General features: G+C 41.8%; 1 protein-coding gene across 1 annotated transcript in view; it reads left to right on the top strand.

The window, feature by feature from the left end:
- Positions 1-247: 247 nt before the first annotated feature.
- LOC126252473 (adenylate cyclase type 5) overlaps positions 248-20227 on the top strand; it is a 446003-nt gene continuing 426023 nt past the window's right edge. The window contains exon 1 of the mRNA XM_049953367.1: positions 248-571. Coding sequence (XP_049809324.1) covers positions 248-571 — 324 coding nt within the window. The remainder of the gene's footprint in view (positions 572-20227) is intronic.

The raw sequence follows: 20227 nt of genomic DNA, 5'->3' as shown, positions 1-20227 counted from the left end.
CCTGCATGTGTGCACAATGACCCATGCTCACAGATGAGAGGCTTGCAGTGAGTTCGTTGCATCCGGCCACTCGCCTCTTTGTACAAGTCCCACACTGACCTAGTGCTCACGGGAAGTTGTACAGGGGTAAACGTACCTCGGGCCCTGTCCAGTACGCCTCGATTGTAACGCGCGACGCGTTTCTGTCGGCAGGCGCGGCTCGGCGCCCGCGGCGGCGGCTGCGCCGGCCACGACGGCGGCCAGCGCGATGCAGGCGGGCGGCGGCAGCAACGGCCTGGCGCCGCCGCCGGCCGACGTGCGCGTGCACGACACTGGCTCGGTGCGCTCCGTCTCGTCGGACGACGTGTCCGAGTCGATCGCGGCGGAGGCGGCGGCGGCCGCGGCGGCGTCGGGCGTGCACGGCTGCGCCTGCAGGGCGGCCAACCCGGCGTACCGCAGCGGGCGCCGCCTGCAGCTGCTGCAGATGCTGGTGCTGCCGTTCGTGCCGGTGCTCGCGCTCATCGTGCAGACCTCGCTCAGCCTGCGCGACACGCTCGTCGACCGCCAGGAGGTCGGCGACATAGAGGCGCAGGTACTCGCACCCCCTATTCGTTAACACAGTAGTGGAGTTCCGTATAAAGGCCTGGCTCCTACGAAAGTAATACAAGAGGAGCAGAAATATTCGGCCATTCTGATTTCTCAGCGCGATTCCTCACATACTAGCAACACAAAAATGTCTATCACAAATTTTTATCGTGCTCATATTTCGCACAGTAAATGGATGTAAAGTTTGGCAATCTGGCAACACAGTAATCACACGTACAGTAACTACCTCTGTTAGCATATAGCAGTTGTGCTGTGCAGTTGGTTGAAGGGTTAACGTTTTGGGATAGCATGCAGGAGATCGAGGATTATTTGTTTTAAGTTGCTAAAAGCAATATTCATTCTACAGTATGTACAAAACATTTGCAGTTATGTACTACGAACACAGAAATGGACTTACAATCGTGGACACGAATTTTTTCGCACCACTGCATCTACCAGATTCCAGACTTGTTTTGTGTGTACCCTCCCCCAGTGGTCCCATCGATTAATACCAACCACATTTATTGCCACATTCATGTCAATTACATATGTAAGTAGGCTGTTTAGGTTTTTTTATTGGTAACGCCACCTCTGTATGAAAATCACTGGCTGTGCTGTGTGCAGTCTGTGGCTGCTTTGCATTGTTGTAATACTCGCCATTGTAGTGTTAGGCAGCTGGCTGTGAACAGCGCGTAGCGTTGCGCAGTTGGAGGTGAGCCGCCAGCAGTGGTGGATGTGGGGAGAGAGATGGCGGAGTTTTGAAATTTGTCATGAACTGCTATATTTATATATGATGATATCAAGGTAAATACATTGTTTGTTCTCTATTAATATCTTTCATTTGCTAACTATCCCTATCAGTAGTTAGTGCCTTCCGTAGTTTGAAACTTTTATTTAGCTGGCAGTAGTGGCGCTTGCTGTATTGCAGTAGTGGGAGTAACGAAGATTTTTGTGAGGTAAGTGATTTAGTGATTTGTGAAAGGTATAGTTTAATGTTAGTCAGGGCCATTCTTTCGTAGGGATTTTTTTGAAAGTCAGATTGCGTTGCGCTAAAAATATTGTGTGTCAGGTTAAGCACAGTCTCGTAAAATTGTTTAAAAGGGGACGTTTCACATATCGTTAGGGCCTTACTTCACCAGTAGGTCTTCGCAAATAATTTCGATGGGACCATAGGGGCAGGGTACACAGGAAACAAGTCCGGATTCTAGCAGACTCAGTGACGCAAAACAGTTCCCGTCCACGACGTGCATAATGCTCCTTTAAAAGCTGACCATTGAAAACGATTGTACTTCCATTTCTGTTTTCATAGTATTTAAAAGCAAATGTTTCGTAGAAGGCGCACTGTAATCGCTGTATGAAGATTAAGACGCCAGATACCGTACCACACAGATTACTTTTAGCAAAGAAAAACAAATAAGGCTCGTTCTAGAATCGAATCCTCGACCTCCACCATGCTAACCCAAAATGCAATTCTTTGCACCAACTGCACAACACTGGTCTACTACCTGACGGAGGTAGTTACCGTACACGTGATCACAGTGTTGGCTGATCGCCAATCTTTAACGTCCATTTACTGCCAGAAATATGCGCAGGGCGAAATTTTGTGAGAAACATTTTTGTATTGCTTGTAAGTGAGGAGTCGCTCTGCGAAGTTCGAGTGCGCGAATTTTTCTTCACCCTGTATAATGTCTAAAGCTTACGTGTAACGAATTTGTTATGAAGGTTGTAGCTACAAATAAAGTATAAATAATCACGAAGGATGGTTCAAATGGCTCTAAGCACTATGGGACTTAACATCTGAGGTCATCAGTCCCCTAAACTTAGAACTACTTAAGTCTAACTAACCTAAGGACATCACACACATCCATGCCCGAGGCAGGATTCGAACCTGCGACCATAGCAGCCGCGTCATTCCGGACTGAAGCCCCTAGAACTGCTCGGCCACCGAGGCAGGCAATCATGAAGGAATTACATAGTTTCTCTCATAACAAAAGTTACAAAATAAGGCATTTGCATTCCCTGGATGGAAATTGGTATAAAGGCACTCACTGTCCTAGTGTGTTATTGCATTTTTCGTACTTTGTCCAGCCTCTGTTCTTAAAAATTCGACACTGATTTTGTTAGGGTTTGTAGTTCTCGCAGTGAAACTGCCGCCCATTCTTCTCGTATCACTCTTTACAGCTCTCATACAGCCTGAAATTGCCTTCCATTGCGATAAATACGCCTTGTGAGTCTTCCTCAGAGGTTTTTCTACATGGTTCAAATCTAGCCTACGTGCAGGCCAGGGCAAGACACCGATATCTTTATCTTCAAACACTATTTTCTTGTAGCAGGATCGTCCACAGGTGAATTATCTTCTTGAAACAATAGACTTTCTTGCCCTAAGTCCTCATACATTCCTCATGCTTTCTGTTCAATCCTGTTTCTAGCATCTCAGCGTGCATGGTAGAGTTGATTATAGTGTTTCTCCAAGCAGTGATTGATTTGCATTTGCTGCAGAATGCTGCCCAAATCACAATACGTCCACCACCAGAACTTCTGCTCATCCTTACCTGCTGCTCAGTATTCACATAATGCCAGTCTTATTGGAATCCATCCGGCCTGTCTAAATTAAACTTCTTCTCAACGATGAAGATCACTTTATCATATTCTCAAGTCCATGATACATATTTCTCAGCGAACTCCAATCCAGCCTGTTTATGCGTGGTGTTAGAGCACGTTTCTGCAGCCGTTTCTTGAATGTTCGTCGTATGACGAAAATTGCCATATACGTCCAACAGCTACTAAGAACTGTAACTTAGCAATACGTTGAGAAGAATAGCAGTTTGTAGCCCTTGCTTTAATCGAAAGTAACCATTTTGATGGCTCAGACAATTTTCTACTTCGCCCTTATTTTCTGTTCTGTCAATATCGTGGGCCAAATCAAACAAATTATAAATGACTGTACTTGAATGGTGTAACTTCTTGGATATTTGGCGATCAGAGAGTCTCATTTCCTTCTACATATCGATTTTTGCTATATCATTACATGATAGCTGTTGTCTGCGTGGTTGTGATTTATGCACACAATACGCGCTGTCACTAATGGTGTCTGTTTCCTGTCTGCAGGAATGGCAGGAACACCCGCGCTAACACCGCACATAGACGACTGCCTTTATACCCAGTTTCACCCTCTCCCACTTGAATCATTGATATACTTTACTAAAGCCATTAAATGCGATGCCTTTTGACTGCATTTGACACTATATTGGATCTCATACTACTGTATATACACACATTAAAAAACGTTTTGCATCACTTCGGTTCTGAGAGTTCCGGAACCTGTACAGAAAATTAGAATACAGATCAACAGAAACATCATTTCCGCCCTTTTTATTGCTCATTAAAACCACGCGTTGCATGTTGTACCACCATAGCTTCAGAGGTGGTGGTCCAGATTGCTGTACACACCGGTACCTCTAATACCCAGTAGCAAGTCCTCTTGCATTGATGCATGCCTGCATTCGTCGTGACATACGGTCCACAAGTTCATCAAGGCACTTTTGGTCCAGATTGTCTCACTCCTCAACGGCGATTTGGCGTAAATCTCTCAGAGTGGTTTGTGGGTCACGTCGTCCATAAACAGGCGTTTTCTATCCCAGGCATGTTCGATAGGTTTCATGTCTGGAGAACATGCTAGTCACTCTAGTCGAGCGATGTCGTTATCCTGAAGATGTGCACGAAGGGGGCGCGAATTGTCCACGAAGACGAATGTCTCGCCAATATACTGCCGCTATGAATGCACTATCGGTCTTAGGATGGCATTCACGTATCGTACAACCGTTACGGCGCCTTCCATGACCACCAGCGGCGTACGTCGGCCACACATAATACACCCCAAAACAGTAGGGAACCTCCACCTTGCTACATTCGTTGGACAGTGTGTCTAAGGCGTTCAGCCTGACTGGGTTGCATCCAAACACGTCTCCAACGATTCTCTGGTTGAAGGCATATGCGACACTCATCGGTGAAGAGAACGTGACGCCAATCCTGAGCAGTCCATTCGGCATGTTGCTGGGCCCGTCTGTAACGGGCTGCTTGTTGTCGTGGTTGCAAAGATGTATCTCGCCATGGACGTCGGGAATGAAGTTGTGCCTCATGCAGCATATTGCGCACAGTTTGAGTCGTAACACGACGTCCTGTGGCTGCACGGAAAGCATTATTCAACATGGTGGCGTTGCTGTCAGGGTTCCTCCGAGCCATAATCTGTAGGTAGCGATTATCCATTGCAGTAGTAGCGATTGGGCGGCCTGAGCGAGGCATGTCATCGTCAGTTCCTGTTTCTCTGTATCTCCTCCAAGTCCGAACAAAATCGCTTTGCTTCACTCCGAGACGCCTGAAGACTTCCCTTGGAGAGCCCTTCTTGGCAAAAAATAACAATTCGGACGCGATCGAACCGCGGTATTGACCGTCTAGGCATGGTTGAACTACAGACAACACGACACGTGTTGTCTGTCCACCTTCCCGGTGGAATAACTGGAACTGATTGGCTGTCTGACCAACTCTGTCTAGTAGGCGCTGCTGTTGCATGGTTGTTTACATCTTTGGGCGGGTTTAGTGACATCTATGAACAGTCAAAGGGGCTGTATCTGTGATACAATATCCACAGTCAATGTATGTCTTCAGGAGTTCTAGGAACCGGGGTGATGCAAAACTTTTATTTATATAAGCACATTGCGCAGAAGTATTTCAACCGACATTGCTAATCTTCCTACAAATATTCATGCATTTATACTGATTTCCACTACTGTAGTACCAATTATTCACCGGCCGGAATGGCCGAGCGGTTCTAGGCGCTACAGTCTGGAATCACGCGACCACTACGGTCGCAGGTACGAATCCTGCCTCGGGCATGGACGTGTGTGATGTCCTTAGGTTAGTTAGGTTTAAATAGTTCCAAGTTCTAGGAGACTGATGACCTCAGCAGTTAAGTCGCATAGTGCTCAGAGCCATTTGAACCATTTTTGAACCAATTATTCATTAGAAGTTGCAGAAATTACGAGGGTCGGCAGTACTATCGGTCACAACATGGGAACCACAGTGAAAATAAAAAATGTTTGATTGGAGCCTGACATTCTCAGGGAGGAGACGGCGGTCTTTATATGTTTTAGTAAATTAAAAAATCTAAAGTAAAAATCAGGACCACAGTTTTCCTATTACTGTTAATGTATGATATCTAGTTTCGGTTGCTGTCTAAAACCACCTTCATATCGCTCAAAATGAAAAAATGCTGTGAAAATGCAGTCGAAAATAAATACCTCGGAGCAATGATAGTCAGAAGGTCTAAAACCTAGCTTGCTCAAGGTGATGTTTTTAAACTACGTACTGGCATTTTGTTGGTATTTACGAATGCATGTCATCCATGAGTACAGCTAATGATGTTATAAAATGTATTTTTAGCCCTTTTCTGAGTTTTGAACAACATGACGATGCTTGTATATAACATCCGAAACTTGTTAACCTTCTTTAATTGTAAGAGGGAAATTTCTGTCTAGTCATTAAAAGTATTTTACTGTAAAAAGTTTTGTTTATGCAATTTTTTACTTTGAATAATTAGCTACACCTTCCAAATACTTTTCAGCGTAGTCGCCACTCCATCTTAGACATTTGTCGTAGCGTTGTACCAGCTTTCCAATACCTCATTATAGAAAAGCTGTCTGTGTTTCCTACAATTTCTCTATGCTGACCTGCAGCTGGTTCCCTGTGCCAAATTTTGTCTTCAGAGCCAGTGGTTATTGCGAGGTGAGATAAAACTCAGAGGGAGTCAAGTCCGAGCTGTACGATTGGTGATCAAACATTTCCCATCGAAGGCGCAGCAGGAGCGTCCTCATTGCCCCTGCAGTGTGCGGCGCAGAATTGTCATGAAGTAGGAAATGCAGTTACGTTATACGAGCCGCATGAAATCAGTCGAAATCTCTGAGCAGGCCCTCACATTTGGCGGAACACTGTTTTCCAGGTCTCTCTACGTGCTCACCGTATGGTCCGTACTGTCAAGAGCGATGTAACGCGATCGACGGGTATGCAGTCCAAAGTTTCATCGGATTTTCACTCTGGTTTCTGGCTCGGACCTAAGTAACGAATAACACTCATCGATACATATTTCAAGGTTTTACTGCCCTACAGGGTAGTCCCCAGCATTGTGTATAACCCATTCTCAGCGTTGCGGAAGTCGTAAGATACCATTAGACGGGCCATTTGCGTTAATAGATCCAGTGGAGCGGTCTATTCCCCAACGTATCTCTGTAACAATTCTGAAGAGAATGCTATGAAGTGCTTCCTACAATTTAGGAATCAAGTTGGAATCACAAGTGCTTACGTCTGGGGAGTATGGTAGGTGGTACAGGACTTTCCGCCCCCATCTATCGAACAAATCAATCGCAACTTGCGTCAAATGAGCCTGAGCATTGTCACGCGAAATGATGGGCGGGTCCTGCGCAAAGGGGAGGCGCTCCTGTCTCTCAGCTCTTCATTTTTGGAATACAACATGTCACCAGCCTAGGGAAAGAAACGGCGATGTTTTCTGCAGGACCCGCCCAACATTTCGCAGGACAATGCTCAGGCGCATATGGAGCAAGTTGTCACTGATCTTTCCACTCGATTAGCCTGAGAAGTGCTGTACCACCCACCACAAACAACAGACTTAAAGTGACCTGGTCGTCATGGCTTATAGTTTTTACTAGTACTTTGAAATTTAATAACTCAAAAATTTTAATAGATACTGGAATGAAACTTTAACCAAGTAATTAGAAGATTGCTACCTCTGTGTGAAAAACATTTAAAAACTGTCGAATTTATAGTGGAATGAATATTGATTTATCTTACATACTGAATTACGTGTAATTGTTATTTTATGTGCACTGTACTTCCACACTATTCGACCAATTTTTCTTCTTTTATTTACTAACTTGTTGAGATAGTAAACCAAGAATATTGATCAATTTGTTGTTTAGTGTATTTTTAAAAAAATGTTTTTTAGAAGTAAATTTTTCTTCTAATAATTTAAGAACATATGACATGTTCCAGCTTAAAGTATTTAATACACTGCTCAATAATGTTGTTCCATGTACAGGCAATCACTATATCATCATTCGTACGAAATTTTGTTCCTTAGCTTTAATATTAAACGAGATAATGATACAATAGTATGCGAAAACATTGATTACAGGAAACTGAAACTAAAGATTTGCATGTCATTATCTTCTCAATGATAACATGTCAAAAAAAGGCAAACTTCATAATCATGTTGATTCTGAGTGTCCTTTCCATCTTCTTTAGTCTTATTTCTTTTCTTTGTTATTCTGGACTTCTTTGCCATACTTTCAGCAGCTTTTCAGCCATACTTTCAACTTTCAGCAGCCCTTTCAGCTACAGCGACACGTTTTCTCTCCACTCGCAGCTGCGCAACTTTCTTGTTGGTCCCAGTCTTGGTGCCTAGTCTGCTCATGGTTTTAATCTGCTTGTTACTTCGTCACATCAATTTGAAAAGCTGACACACCAACAAAAACAGCTTTTGACAAAAGTCCCCAAATGCAACTATTGAAGCTGATATTCGTATTCTGTGTTTTGTCATGTAAACTTTTTTCAAGGAGTTTAGAATCTGAAAGATCTCTATGTACCGGCTTTAGTTCTACCATAAACATAACGTTTTCTGGCATGGGGTGTGCATTTGCATGTTTTTGACAGTTTGCTTCATAACTATTACACTTTCACCATGAAAGCAACACAAAGCCTAAGCAACACAAATAGTCACTTCACTATATTTTGTGCATTTTCTTTTGGGCACTGCCCACGCTGTAGATGCTCATGAGTGCAGAGTTGCCCAGTTGCTTTTCTCGTCTCACTAATATGCTGCTTCTCCTGATGGCTAGACCATGGTGATGGCTAGACCATAGTGTTCTGTGAGGTTTTCTACTTCTGGTTTTGTGAGGTTGCCCTGTCCAGCAATTTCTTTGCCGTTACACTTTTTCCTGTCTTGTCATTGCAGTGTTTCGTAAGTCTCTTCTGAACATGTCCAATACTTTCAATTTTTAAATTTCAGTTTCCTTATATGGTTTAGCAGCCACAACGCTACTGATGCCTTTAGAATCACCATCACCAAGGTAGTGATTCTATCGCACACCATGTCTAACAACTGACCTACTAATAACCTTCCAATGCCGCAACAATTATCTATAGTTTCTTTCGCCGCCCTCTGCATAGATGCTTCACTGACCTCTTTTAGACTACTATGCAATCGTTTATAATACCTCTCAAATTTCACAGGCAGCAGTGAGAGATGCATCATAGCACAGAATAAGAGGGCTGCTTTTCTTTCCTTTCCAATGCACCTCATGGCCTAAGCAACACAAATAGTCACTTCACTATATTTTGTGCATGTTACAGGAAATGTCACTCTACATTTCGTTACTTTACCCACTTGAAATTACATTCTCACTGAATGTAAGTGATTTTTCACTACTACAGCGTTTCCATTTGGTAGCAGACAAAAGCAATTCGGGAAGTATGCACTTACTAATTAAAACGTAACCGTTAGTTTCACTGTTTACAACACCAACATCTTGTTCATTTTTGGTAAGATGTTTCAACTTTCGTTTTGAAACACTGCCTGGAGACATTTCGGATAAATTCTAGTGTCCGATACCACCCGTCGTCTTTGACCAATGACGTCAGACGTAAGGCAAAGATGCTGCAATGGACAGTCTATGAATGGAACGTATCACACTCATAAACAAAACAAAGTAGCATGCCATAAAATAACACATTTAACGCGACTATTATTTACGCCCGAATTTCATTTAAACCAGTTGAAGATGACTGAAATAAATAAGAACACGAGAGCAATTACGAGTGCCTATATTATGTTATATCTTCCACACGTACTGCAAAAATTATCTAAATAATGAACCGTGGAATAGTTGGAATCGGTAACTAGAAGCAATCTATGTAGGGGGTCATTTCTAGTTACCGATTCCAATATTACTGTTTGTTGCACAAAAATCTTATATCAGAAACGTGCTTAAAAAATGGTCTTGTTAGTGAACTACAGAATATGACTAGACTTTCAAACAATGAAAATCTTTACACACATTACTGCTCACGTAAAGAAATAAAACGCAAAAAAGACCAAACCTACACGAAAGTCACACCAGCTACAGTAGCTCCAAATAACACTCAGTAAAATCGATACACCAGGAGTGACAGTAAAAGTAAGACAATTGTATCAGAAACATCGAAAAGGAAAACATAAAGGTGGCCACATAAAAAGAAACTTACCGCATATGAACTTCCAAAAGAGTCAAAGATCGTGGCTGACAAGAACGAAATAAGGACATAACAAGAAATAATAATATTAGAAGGTCAAACAGTAACGAAAGAAGCCAAATTCAGAATAATTAATGAGAAAATAATAAGAAAAGCAAACTGCTAGGCATGAATGAGGTACCACTAAAATCAGTTCTTCCCTGCCACCCTCCCTCAATCAGATGCAAAATTTTAAAATAATAAAAAAATGAAACCACAAGTGAATTACATAAACCCCTCCGGCAAAGACACAGCAATACCCCTCGGGCCACCATTGCAACCAGAAAATATTAAAACTACAGGAAAACCTCCCTCCAGAGAAACCAAAAAAGTAGCACTCGCACAATACAGTAACATAAAAAAAACGCAACGTAAAACAAGAAAAAAGTATCAGACCCACCAACTCCTTACTAACAAAACGAGACTTGTACATTTTGCTGACTAATTTCATAAATGCAAGAAATAAACAATAATCTTAAGGAATACTCTTCCTCCAACAGTATTCATCTAAATGGCCTTGCAACACTGAAATCCTTCTCTTTCCCCGCCCAACAATAGATTTTACAGCCCCCTAATATCCCTCGATAGTATTAGTACATGGCCCCCGTCTTATAATCTTTAAACTGAATATTGTGATTCACGACCAAATCATGGTAACCACTTTCACACAAGCCCTTGTACGAAGCAAACCCATCCGACATGACTAGAGAACCTTCTTCCACATAATCTTCTATTAAAGATGTCAAGACTTCCTTTGTCCGATTTGGTGCAACCATAAATACAACACCAGCACAATGTCCTCCAGAATCTACTACCCCAAAAACCCAAAGCCCAGCAACCTCGTGCCCCTTTCGTACTTTCTCTTTCCAAAATGTGACTCACCTACTTGAACTATAACCCCTGGATCCCGTATGACCCCCTATACTTTATAAAGTCCCCGCAGACTTCTCTACAAAACCAGAACCAGTCGACTACAGTGCCACACGAAACATCTGCTTCGTGCATGACAGATTTGCAAGAATATTCGTAGCAAAAATAGTAGGTTAGCATGACAATTACTTCTAAATTCAGTCTCGATCTTTAGAACCACGTCAGCAGCATCTCTGCCTTACGCCTTTCGTCTGCGTATGGATCTCCATATGTTATTTTTTTCTGCACCTCCACATGTATTCGTCAGAAGTTCGTGAAAACGCAAAATTCGTCAAAACCATATAATTTCCACAGGCACTGCACTTGCGAAATTCAGCAATGACTCCCAATGATTGCAAAAATTTTATAGTTGATTTACGGTCGCTCAATTTCTGAAGCAGAATTTTCGCAGTAAAAACAACTGACTCCTCCATAACGAACAGCGTGAGAAATCAAGACCTTATAAATCACGACTACTTATAAATCACGATTACGTTCATTAAGAAAAGATGCCGAAAACAGATTACGAGATGAAAATAAAGCAATCTACATCGAATTTTAATACACGCGCGTAAAGAGGAAATCCAGAGAAATCGTTTAACGTTCATCGACAGCATCTGGGGCACAAACAAAATAACATCATACATTACGTCACTTGTCAAAGCCGGTGGGTGGTATCGGACACTAGAATTGACCCGACATTTGGGCCTAACTCCACTTCCGCGTAACAGTTTCTTCATTTTTACGACTTCCAACAGCATGCTTGTGCTGATTACCGTTAAATTTACAGCTGCAAGCATTTTACGGTGTAAAATGGTTGAAATACGTAGTCACAACAACAAATTTACAGCAAAAACGTATTTGAAAAACATAAGTGAACTCAAGCAATCCAGCCGTATCGACAGAAAGATCGAGTGCAATAAATCCCTGCCCACAGTACAGTCAAGGGTATTAGGCAAACGAGTTGCTATGGAAATAGCAACGCCAAAATTAAATAACGAGACTTTGTTGGTAAGGTTCGGCAGTAGTGTGACAGCTGGGCATTCACGCGGCCCGTCTGCTTTAAGAATGCTCTGAAACACGAAACTGGTAAGGTAGTATACATAGAGTATGTATTTTTGCAAGAATCACAGAATTTTCTTAAATAAAAAATTTAATTTTTTGGACCTTCATGTCGTGCAGGTCTCCTCAAGAGCTTATGATGTCATCTTGATTCCTAAATTGAAGGAAGCACTACATTCCATTCGCTTCAGAACTGTTACAGAGATTCGTCAGGCCATAGGTCGCTCCACCCGATCTATCAACACAGCTGACATTGTCAAGGGTATCCTACGACTTCCACATCGCTGGCAACAGGTTATACACAATGCTGGTGACTACTCAGAAGTACAGTAAAATTTTGAAGCATTTATCTGTTCTGTATGAGTTGTAAATAAATGGATGCCACTATTAAAGTTTCCAACGTACATACGAGAATGTAGTGTCGACTGAATCTTCATTTCGATTCGATTCTATCATGCATCTTCATACTTCATCTGCTGCTCTTACTAGATTAATAACGGCAGAAGATTTCATTATTTATTGAAGATGTTGTGCACACCTGACAAAAACTTGGATCACTCCACTGAAGAAAAATGTAGTATAAAATTATGTTTATTGTATAGGTAGTGAATTTTTCTTATTGTTTTCAACCAAAAACTTTTCATATGAGCCATCATCTGTGATCTATAAAAAATGAGAGGAATAGTTGTTCAAATATATCTAATTCATTGTCGTATGTGTAGTCTTCCCTGGAAGTACTGATTCACAGCTTATATAACAAAACATTTTAAAACAGTTTGAAACTCACCTATCTCTTTTTATTGAGATAAACCGAATACATTACATATATGGTCAGTAAAATTCCCTGAAAATGTTCTACCTTAATACAAAATTTTGACCCAGGAATAATTATTAACGCTACGTGATCACCATTTAATTGAAAAATCCATAAGTAGGAAATGTTTTCAGTCCGCAACATAGAAGAAACAGAAAGCGCAAACGAATATTTGAATGAATGAAAGATCACGATTAGATCCTGGAATTTCCTGGCATGATCCGCACGTATGAGTGTGACCTGCCTGAGAGGCGGATCACGTTGCATGAGGATGTGAAATCACAATTTGTAAGCCTGATGCCAACCCTCAAGAAGAACGTGAAATATAATAATCATGTCGAACATAGTCTGGAACAACACGGAGTCTTGGTAACACTGACTTACATTACTAGCTGCAATATACAAACGAATAATTCAAAATATTTCTGCTGACATTAGCTCCTTTTTTTGACTAATGATCCCGCTGAAGGCACAATGAACCCGGTCGTATGTTTTCCGATCAAATACTGACTCACGTAAAAACATAACAGCACGTGTGAACAGTTCAAAAATGGTGTGAACTTCATGAATGTCTATGAGATGAAAATAAATCTAAAATACTTTTGTGAAATTTTCGATTAAAATATGTAACTCGATAAGCATTGGCAACAAAAAATAAATTTATCCTTTGGGGGACCACATGCTGTACAATTCACGAATCATAAGAATCAGAACAAAAGTAAACTGGATACACCGTTTAATACTCGGAGCAATATTACACGAGTAGGAACATAACGAATGCCATACTGTAATCTCGTGAATGGATGACTGAAATATCGATGCGACTCCGTGAGCACAGAACACGATGTCTCTCTTTGAACCCCGCATACTAAGTCTGGACATGACTGAAGGTGTATCTATAGCGCTGAAACCAACGTAAACAAAATATTATGGCAAGCTCCGCGTTTTTCTTTCTCCTTGTACAATGTAAGCATTCGCTACTGCTGAATATTTCAATTAAACAGTGATCAGGTAGCATTAAAATAAATCTTGCGTCATAATTATGTGTAAAAGCGGAATGTTTTCATGTAATTTTACTAAAGTCACATACATTATGTGTACAGTTCAGTTAGAGGCTTAGGGAATTACAAAAAGGTACGGCCAAACTTTCAGGAAACATTCCTCACACACAAAGAAAGAAAATATGTTACGTGGACATGTGTCCGGAAACGCTTACTTTCCATGTTAGAGTTCATTTTATTACTTCTCTTCAAATCACATTAATCATGGAATGGAAACACACAGCAACAGAACGTACCAGCGTGACTTCAAACACTTTGTTGCATGAAATGTTCAAAATGTCCTCCGTTAGCGAGGATACATGCATCCACCCTCCGTCGCATGGAATCCCTGATGCGCTGATGCAGCCCTGGAGAATGGCGTATTGTATCACAGCCGTCCACAATACGAGCACGAACAGTCTCTACATTTGGTACCGGGGTTGCGTAGACAAGAGCTTTCAATGCCCTTATAAATGAAAGTCAAGAGGGTTGAGGTCAGGAGAGCGTGGAGGCCATGGAATTGGTCCGCCTCTACCAATCCATCGGTCACCGAATCTGTTGTTGAGAAGCGTACGAACACTTCGACTGAAAAGTGCAGGAGCTCCATCGTGCATGAACCACATGTTGTGTCGTACTTGTAAAGGCACATGTTCTAGCAGCACAGGTAGAGTATCCCGTATGAAATCATGATAACGTGCTCCATTGAGCGTAGGTGGAAGAACATGGGGCCAATCAAGACATCACCAACAATGCCTGCCCAAACGTTCACAGAAAATCTGTGTTGATGACGTGATTGCACAATTGTGTGCGGATTCTCGTCAGCCCACACATGTTGATTGTGAAAATTTACAATTTGATTACATTGGAATGAAGCCTCATCCGTAAAGAGAACATTTGCACTGAAATGAGGACTGACACATTGTTGGATGAACCATTCGCAGAAGTGTACTCGTTGAGGCCAATCAGCTGCTGATAGTGCCTGCACACGCTGTACATGGTACGGAAACAACTGGTTCTCCCGTAGCACTCTCCATACAGTGACGTGGTCAACGTTACCTTGTACAGCAGCAACTTCTCTGACGCTGACATTAGGGTTATCGTCAACTGCACGAAGAATTGCCTCGTCCATTGCAGGTGTCCTCGTCGTTCTAGGTCTTCCCCAGTTGCGAGTCATAGGCTGGAATGTTCCGTGCTCCCTAAGACGCCGATCAATTGCTTCGAACGTCTTCCTGTCGGGACACCTTCGTTCTGGAAATCTGTCTCGATACAAACGTACCGCGCCACGGCTATTGCCCCGTGCTAATCCATACATCAAATGGGCATCTGCCAACTCCGCATTTGTAAACATTGTACTGACTGCAAAACCACGCTCGTGATGAACACTAACCTGTTGATGCTACGTACTGATGTGCTTGATGCTAGTACTGTAGAGCAATGAGTCGCATGTCAACACAATTACCGAAGTCAACATTACCTTCCTTCAATTGGGCCAACTGGCGGTGAATCGAGGAAGTACAGTACATTCTGACGAAACTAAAATGAGCTCTAACATGGAAATTAAGCGTTTCCGGACAAATGTCCACATAACATCTTTTCTTTATTTATGTGTGAGAAATGTTTCCTGAAAGTTTGGCCGTACACATATATATATATATATATATATATATATATATATATATATATATATATATATATATATATATATGTGTGTGTGTGTGTGTGTGTGTGTGTGTGTGTGTGTGTGTGTGTGTGTGTGTTATTGTTGTGATCCTCAGTCCGAAGGCTAGTTTGATGCGTACACTGTGCAAACCTCTTCATCTCTACGTAATTACTGCAGCCTAGAAACATTTGAACCTGCTTTCTGTAATCAAGCTTTGGTCTCCATTTATAATTTTTACTTCCCCACACGTCCCTCCAAAACTAAATTAACGATTCCTTGACGCCTCAGTGTTCTCACGTAATTTTTTTTACTTCTGATGCTGACGGAACATATTGTGGTTGCTTTAAGTCAATATTCTCTCATTTTTCTGATTGGCAAAATATAAAGCGATTAAGTGGTTTAAGAGTAATATAGTCCAAGCCGATGTATTTTGGGACTCATCGTTTATTTTAATAAATATGTTCCAAAAATGTGAATGCATGTCTCTTTGTCGCCGTCCAGGTTTACTCCTAGGAAAAGACTAAACTGGTCAAGTGGGCATCTAATCGATAATAGAAAATGTATGTCAAGAGAAACAAGGACGAAAATGTTACATAAAACCAATAAACTAAACTGAAGGAGGTATGATGCAGCCAGAGGAGGTGTGGTATGTTAGAATATATGCCCCCAATTGATTCCTCAGAGTAGTCAAACTGTCTCATAAATTGTTTTTTATCTCCTATTCAGGATCTCTTCATTCATTACCCTATCTACCCATCTAATCTTCAGTATTCTTCTCTACCACCATATTCTGTAGTCTTCTCGTCTAAACGGTTTATCATCCACATTTCACTTCCATAGAACGCTACACTGCACATAAAAAGGATCAAGAAAGACACCATAATAAGTACTTGTATATTCGGTGACATCAAAATAATCTGTTTCATAAAAATTCTTACTATTGGTTCAAATGGCTCTAAACATATCTGAGGTCATCAGATATGAACCTAACTAACCTAAGGACATCACACAGGATTCGAACCTGCGGCCGTAGCAGCGGCGTGGTTCCGGACTGAACAACCGCTCGGCCACATCGGCCGGCTAATTACTATTGATAGGCAGCGTTTTGTATTCCCTACTAGCCGACAGTCGTCGTTACCTTCATATCCAAATAGAAATACTCGTCTACTGATTTTAGCGTCAGATTTCTTAATATAATTTCCATGGCATCGCGTGATTTGATTCAGCTACATTCCATTATTCGTCTTTCGCTTATCTTCCTATTCAACGGAGGCCACATTTCAAGATACTAACCATTTCGTGTAACTGTTCATCCAGAACTTTTATCATCAATGACAGAATTACGATGCCATCCGTAAACGTAAAACTTTTGATTCCTTCTCCCCGAACTTTAATTAATTTTAAGAATTTCTACTGGCTTTCATTTACTTCTTTGTAAGTATATACATTGAATGACAAACTGGATAGTGTACACCATGTCTCATTCCCTTCTCATCTACTGCTGCCGTTCCATGGCTCTCCACAAAAAACTCTAAACTCGCTTTTATCCCCGCTGCCTTCAGAATATCAAACGGTATATACCTACCTACACTGACTGCAGACAGCTTTCCGTAAATCTGTCCTATTCAATTCATTACTGGAGAAGGTTTTATTATTTAGTGAAGATGTTGAGCATCACTGACAAAAACCTCCTCTATAGACATTAATTTAAGATTTAGTTTGCAGTCGCCGCCTGTAATTTACACTGAAATAGCTTCAGGAAAGACTTTCTAAAACGCGCACACACAGACACACAAAAAAAATATATATATACACTAATGTTACTTACAGGATATATATATAATACTGAATAACATAGGAACGTAGGGCTAGACTACAGCCTGTAAGTAACATTAGATATCCATCACTTAATCCACTTTTTCGTGATTTCACATACAGGATGCCCTAGAAATATTGCCACAAAACTTTGAGGGGTTGTAGAGGGTGCTTTGGGGAACAAATCGACGATAGGAACCCCTATTCCGTAAACTTCATCCAACAACGCTACAGACACTAAGCCGCAACTTCCGCAGCAAACGTGACTTTGTATGCTGACAGACCATAGGCGTAACGTCTCGCGATGTTGTTTGTTATTCAATGACCGCAACTAATTGACACGATCGCCAGTGGAAAATATAGAACCAGCTGCTGCGCAGAAAGGTCTTGGGAGATTTTAAAGGGTTCCAGGAAACCACTGAATAACAAACAACACTGTGTGACATTTCGCCTGTGGTCAGTAGCGGACAAAGTCGCATTTGCTGCCAAAGGGGTGGCATAGTGGCAGGCGCCGGCGCCTATAACTTCGATGCTCTATAGCGTCGTTGAATGACTTTTCCGGGTACGGGTTCCTATCCTGGCTGAATCCTCTTCAACCCCTCTAACATAGTCGCAGCTTTTCTGCGCCGCCCTGTATACAAGTTGCGACACCTGTTGATGATGATCCACTTGACTTCATGTTTACTGCGTAAAACGGTCTGTGCTGTCATGTAGGGTTTCGTACCATTTGAATGCCAAGACGACACAGCTAACTAAATAGTGAGATCGCTGATGTGTAAGGTGATATTTTTAGCGTGCGTGTGTTGATATAATAGTTGGATTCAAGGGCAAATTAGCGTGCAAAGTGAGATCCGAGAAATATCTCAACAGGCAGGGGTTGACGACGACGAATTTAGTGTTTTAGAAAGCATTAGCCTGTTTGCAGCTCAGCACAAATTTCTCTAATTCATCAATGAAGTACCAGTATGAAATTTCAGAACGTACATTATGAAGAAATTTCATAAAATGGGTGCGTCCTTTTATTGATCATATTGGGCCTATAACAACGATTGTATGCTACATGTGATGTAAACAGGTCCAAGGTAATAACTGTTTGGTACAAGAAGCGATAAGTGTCAGCGTGTCCCAGTAGCATTCACGCTCTTTTCAGCGTTTCAGTTGGCCAGCTGAATACCACGATTTGTATTCTAAAGAGTATATATGGACTTACCTGTAGCACAAGATTAAATGGAAACGTAGGTATCCAAGAAATTTCCGAATTACACGAATGGCTACTGACGTACCCTTTGGGTTCTCAGCCAACCAATTCCTACGCTAATGAGTCAGTTATCCGTGTTTGCATGGAGAATGGCTGGAAGGGCGTAAGCTGTATCCGCGAATGTTTCCACTAATAATGATCGAGATTAAGCTCGAAAGTCCTGCTTTGTAACATTTATCTGCATCCCTACAGAACGCGACGTAACAGACAACGTTAATCTCTTTTGACCAGATTTGAACAATATAGACCAGAACACTGCAGTTCACCAACGGGATATGTCTCCCCAACTGATTCTTTCGAACAGCCTTACTTGTAATTCACTCCATGAATACTTGAGAATATTTAATACCTATGAGTGAAGTTTGCAAGTCTAATACCTGGAATTAGGAAGAGCTGTAGGCAACTGCTACATCAACATTACTGTGTCTAAGTGTATGTGTCAGTCACACTTTTATTTCCAAACTCTTCAGTTATGGGCGAATCTTTCGCTTGTTCCCTTAATTTATTCTATTTTTCTTCTTTTTCTGCGCGACTGCTACGGTCGCAGGTTCGAATCCTGCCTCGGGCATGGATGTGTGTGATGTCCTTAGGCTAGTTAGGCTCAAGTAGTTCTAAGTTCTAGGGGACTGATGACCACAGCTGGTAAGTCCCATAGTGCTCAGAGCCATTTGAACCATCTTCTTTTTCTTGTGCCTTTGTCCCGCATCAGCGCAGTGTTGGCATGGTTAATAAATGATCTGGCACGGTTAATTTAAAGGGTGGCCGGATGCCTTTCCTCTCGCTAGCCAATTATCCAAGTCGAAATTTTTGTGCCCCAACTGTCTCCACGCAGTGTTATTCACGTGAAATTGAAAGAAAGTTTCCTAAATATTTGCAGATCATATAGGCTGTCTGAGGCGGACCTTGGTACCACCCCCGGTATTCACTTACTGAGATGTGAGAAGCCGCGTAAAAACCACATCCAGGCTGGCCAGCACACCGGCTCTCGTCGTTAAACCGCCGGGCGGATTCGATCTTGGTAGACACATCGCCCCGTCCCGGAAATGACGCTTTAACAACCACGGCTATCCGGCCGAGACCCTTAATTTATTGTACTGGCTCTGGAATGCATGTACTTCTCCTCCTGGAAACGTAATAAATACTACGCCACTATTGTTGATTACCTCCATACTTCGCTAACTACCGTATTTATCAGCCGTTATCTGAAAGTAATCACATGTAAAACGCATAATGGTGTACTCTTCTCGGTAAGTTGAAAGGTTTCATCCGCATGATGGGTGCTAAAGCACTCTGGCCACAGACACGCAAACCGCGAAGCGCGGCACGCAACGTATCTCATCTGGTAACAGAGACATGGCGCCAACAGAGCTCGTAACAGTTTATTTCCTGTAGAAAGCGTGTTGTGTTTACGCCATTCGGTTTTAAGAGAGAGGTGGATGTGCGCACTTTTCATTTTTATGTTTTTATTTATTTTTTAAAGTTATCAATCGTCTGGCTGACTTGATGCGGCTCGACACGAATTTCTCTCTTGTGCGAACCATTTCATCTCAGAGTACCACTTGCAACCTATGTCCTCAATTATTTGTTGGATGTATTCCTATTTCTGTCTTCCTCTACAGTTTTCACCCTCTACAGCTACCTCTAGTACCATGGAAGTTATTCCCTGATGTCTTAACAGATGTTCCGTCAGAAATTTTTGGAAAATTATCAGACAGAAACACAGCGATCTCTAAAATTATATTAAAATTACAGAATACTTTGTGATC

The sequence above is a fragment of the Schistocerca nitens genome, chromosome 4, assembly GCF_023898315.1.
Source record: "Schistocerca nitens isolate TAMUIC-IGC-003100 chromosome 4, iqSchNite1.1, whole genome shotgun sequence".
Classification (NCBI taxonomy): Eukaryota; Metazoa; Arthropoda; class Insecta; order Orthoptera; family Acrididae; genus Schistocerca; species Schistocerca nitens.
This window is presented reverse-complemented; position numbering and strand designations above follow the sequence as displayed.